This window comes from Belonocnema kinseyi, chromosome 7, assembly GCF_010883055.1.
Source record: "Belonocnema kinseyi isolate 2016_QV_RU_SX_M_011 chromosome 7, B_treatae_v1, whole genome shotgun sequence".
Classification (NCBI taxonomy): domain Eukaryota; kingdom Metazoa; phylum Arthropoda; class Insecta; order Hymenoptera; family Cynipidae; genus Belonocnema; species Belonocnema kinseyi.
The window spans coordinates 38,617,545-38,621,970 of NC_046663.1; the positions used below are offsets into that span (position 1 = coordinate 38,617,545).

Genomic DNA, 4,426 nt, shown 5'->3' on the forward strand with positions numbered 1-4,426 from the left:
TTATAATTAATAAAACATTAATTAATAAAATGTTTCAAATTTAAATTGTGAATACTTTCAATTAATTTTAAAGCTGGCTTTAATAAATAATCCTTTCGCGCAGAACTTCTGTAGACTTAGCGCAGGATTTCACTCCAGTTTGAGGGAGGGGATATTCATTCACGTTTACTGCTGCGTGAGCGAGAACCGAGAAATAATTAGTTCAGATCACGTTGAAGCTTCCTTTTGGCCGGTCTTGACAGATTTTGTAACTGTGCACATTAATAAAATTATAGGCATCGAAAATTGAAGAAAATATCGAAATTTCGATGGAGAATTCTAAGAAAAATGAAAAGATTACAGATTCTGGATATTCAAATTCGTCCAGTGATAATATGCAGTCACAAAAAAGGTAAATATGTTCATAATTATCAATTATAATATTATTAAATATTTAACATTACATTATTATAATTCATTTTACACAATCTAAGAATTATTAAAAAATTAAGATTATTTTTATGTTTTTTAAAATTATTATCAGTTGAAACAATTACAATTATTTTTCTTTAATTTCTGCTCTTAATAAATGATTATCTGTTTGTTGCATTATCCTCTGTAGAAAGGTTTTCCCTACTGCATATATAATGTCACGTTTTTCTAAACATTTACATACTATACTTATTAATGACAAATAAAGAAAGAAAAATTGGATACATTAATTTAAGGGGAACCTCTCTACAGTGGATAATCATTAATTAAAAATACTAATATATCTAAAATAATTAATTTAATTTAATTAATAGTTAAGGCATAATACGTGCTCATAAATTACAATTCAAATTAATTTGTTTCTATTATTTGTTCTCTTAATTAATGATTATCCACTGTAGGGAGGATCCCCCTGCATATTTTGTAGCCTAGAATCCATCTAGTAATAATATTATAATATAAAAGCACTTTTTGTTTATTATTAATTTTATTTTTTGTTATTGTTTATTTTATTGATTATATTTCGTCCTATAAAAACGATTCACATGGATTTGTTCCACCGGAAAGAGAGAAAAACTTTTTTTTCTTCAAATTAATGAACATCAGACTTGATGAAAAATAAAATATGGAATGTATTTTTGAAAATAAGTTATTAATTTCTTCAACTAATATGATCGAGTGATCAATTTTATTTCGAAATTATTTCTATAAATCTTCATTCTCCCAAGCAAATCAACTCAAAATTCCGGAGAAAATAATTTGTTTCGAATTTTCATTATAACTAGAATATTTAAATTAGCAAGTGCAATTAAAAAATAATGGGTCTTTAGCAAGTAGACCAGAAATCATAAATAAAGGCAATAACATTGATGATTAAAAAATTTTAATGTTAACAATTAAACGGTAATATACTTTAAATTATGATTTGTTAAACTTTAAACGCATCTTGATATTTTTCTATTTTTGAGCTTTAAAAATTCACTAATTACAAATTTTCAGACTTAAAAATTACACAATTGCATACTGAAAGCATTCAAAATTTTTTCAATTGCGCCATGTTTGTTTTATACATTATAACAAAAGTCTATTTCTAAGTTCATAAAATTTACCATTTTTCAATTTTTTAATTTAACTAAAAGGGAAACCTCTCTATAGTGGATAATTCAGCCTACAGTGGATAATCAATAATTAAGAATACTAATATATGTAAAATAATTAATTTAATCTAGTGAATAGTTAAGGCGCTATGTATGTTCATAAAATACAATTAAACTCAATTATTGTTGTTTTATTTGTGCTCTTACTTCATGATTATCCATTGTAGGCTGCATTATCCACTACAATGAGGTTTTCCCTAGTTAAAAACGTTTAATGAAATAAAATTAACATGAATTTAATTTTAAATTGTTTGATTTAGAAAAAATAAGAATCATTTGTGCAATCTCAAAACAATATTGGCTTAAAAAATCTACAAACATTTCTCGTATATTGCATATTTTAATAACATGAATCATTATCAAGGGGAAAGAAATATTTTTTATGAAAAATATTACTTTTTAAAATAAGAGTCTTTCATAAATAAAAATAATTTTTTTGTGAAACGTATCAAAATATTAAATTTTAAAGGAGAATCTTTTTGTAGAATTTTTAAAGAAAAATTCTATTTTGCTCATATTTCGAGCTAGAAATTCTAGTTCCAGAAATGCACGAACTTTTTAACAATAAAATGCATGAGTCTGCTACTTATTATGTGATTAAATTATTTAAATAATGAAGTAGAAACTAATTTTGTGAAAAAATTAATACCAGTATGAAACCTGAATCACTCAGAAAACGATTAAGTTGAATCAACAACTATTTGGGTGAACCAAATAAATATTTGATTGACCAAGCGAAATATTTGGTAGGTCCATCTAAATGTTTGGGTCGACCCTACTAAATATTTGGCAGACCCAACTAAATTTTTTGGTTGGCCGTACTAAAAATTTTTGTAGGTTGAGTATTTGGTTTGTTTATCAAAGAAATTTTGTTGGATCAATGAAATATATTCTTCAATAAATAAACATGTCATTCAAGTAATTTTTCATGCATATTTAAGAAAACAGTACTTTTGGTTTAAGACATTTTCTTTCAGAGTGAATGCAACATAATTTTTGAGAAACTATTTTAAAAAATTCAGGAAAGTTATAATTTGAACAATAATTTACACATACAAAAAAATCGTCTAATATTTAGTGTTTTCTTTGGGGGATACTTCCCTATGTTGAATAATCATTGATAAAAATACTAATAAATTACAAATAATTAATTTAATTTAATTAATGTTTCAGAGACATTTAAGTGTTTATAAATTAAAATGAATTATTTTCCTCTTATTAGTGGTCTTAATTAATTATTATCCGCTGTGGGTGGCATTGTCCACTTTCTTATTATTAGCGTTTACAAGCGATTCAATACATATTTTTAGCTGGCAGGTCTTAATTTAATCTGTATGTATCTATAATTATAAGAGACAGGTAGTTTAATTGTAAAATTGTCTTTGTGTATTATTTCAGCGATAAATATAAACCATTGAATTTAATTCCAGAAGATATATTTGGATTCTCATTGTCAATGATAATAGTGACCCTTGAGCTTCCCCCTTTTTACCTTACATCTTACTGTATTTTAGTCTTTAATCTAAATACAAATTTTATATGTATATATATATATATATATATTAGCTATTAATTTGTTTAAATAATTAATTATGTAGCAAAATAAGTGTTAAATAACGTTATTGGATCGTCCCTGATCCTTATATGTCACGTTTAACATAGCTTAGAGTCACGTTTACGGTTCACTCGAGGAAACACGTGAACTCGGTATTTTTGTGACTTCCACTAACCTACTTTAAACATTTTAAATTGATATCATTCGAACTTTTTTCAACTTTAATTAATTCAACTTTTTTTAAATATTCATTTGAAAATCTATTATTTTAAACGTGAACTCTTCAAATTATAACGAATCATTTTTAAATTGTTACACTACACTACAAGTGGTGGAACCATCCTACAGTGGATAATCTTTAATTAAGAGCTCAAATAAGACAAAAATAATTAATTTTATGTGAAATTTATGAACACGTATTGTGTCTTAACTATTAATTAAATGAAACTAATTATTTTACATATAATATTTTAAATTAATGATTATCCACTGTGGGTTGCTTCACACACAAAAATGGACGCGTTAAAAAAATTATATTTAGAAGTTCTGCATTATGCAAGTCCCATGAGGTTTAACACTTATTTCCCATAAAAAAGAAAAAAACATTTTTCTACATTTTATTAAGAATTGTCAATATTAAGTGAATCAAGTTGAAATTCAAAATTTGTTTCTAAAATATTAGCTATAGAATACGAATAAAATATTATTTTTCAAATATCACCCCCATAATTTTGTTTTGTAGGGGCTCAAAAATATCCCATAAGAGGAAAATTGGAGTTTGCGAGTCTTTTGCGCTAATTATGACTACTACTTTCTACTGACAATTAGATAATTAAATGAACTGTTTAAACAATTCGTGACTGTTTTTAGCAATTTTCTCTTGGAATAGAGTTATGAAGTCATGGTTTTTTCCAAAATTTTCAACTTATTTGAACTTTTCAGTTATAACGAGGCAATAGTTAATTAAAGTTAAGAAAAATCATTATTTAAACAACTTATTATTTTCATAATATTCGCTTTGAATAATGTTAGAAAGTTGCAGTTTTTTCTGGACCCGTCCAACTTTTGGACCACTTTTCACTAGATACGAGGGTAGTTCAATAAGTCCTTAGAATGACCAACAGATGGTGCGCGAATCGCCCCAAATCATCTGTTTTCAGTCAGCACTACTCCCGACTAGATATATGGTGCAGTCACAGTCCACATCTTCTGAGTTTACGTGTTTTTATAACCAATTGAAAAA

General features: G+C 25.9%; 1 protein-coding gene across 1 annotated transcript in view; it reads left to right on the forward strand.

Moving 5' to 3' along the window:
- The first annotated feature begins 240 nt into the window (after positions 1-240).
- The window catches only part of LOC117176421 (period circadian protein-like), a 47,797-nt gene continuing 43,611 nt past the window's right edge, over positions 241-4,426 (forward strand). The window contains exon 1 of the mRNA XM_033366660.1: positions 241-391. Coding sequence (XP_033222551.1) covers positions 309-391 — 83 coding nt within the window. The 5' untranslated portion in view covers positions 241-308. The remainder of the gene's footprint in view (positions 392-4,426) is intronic.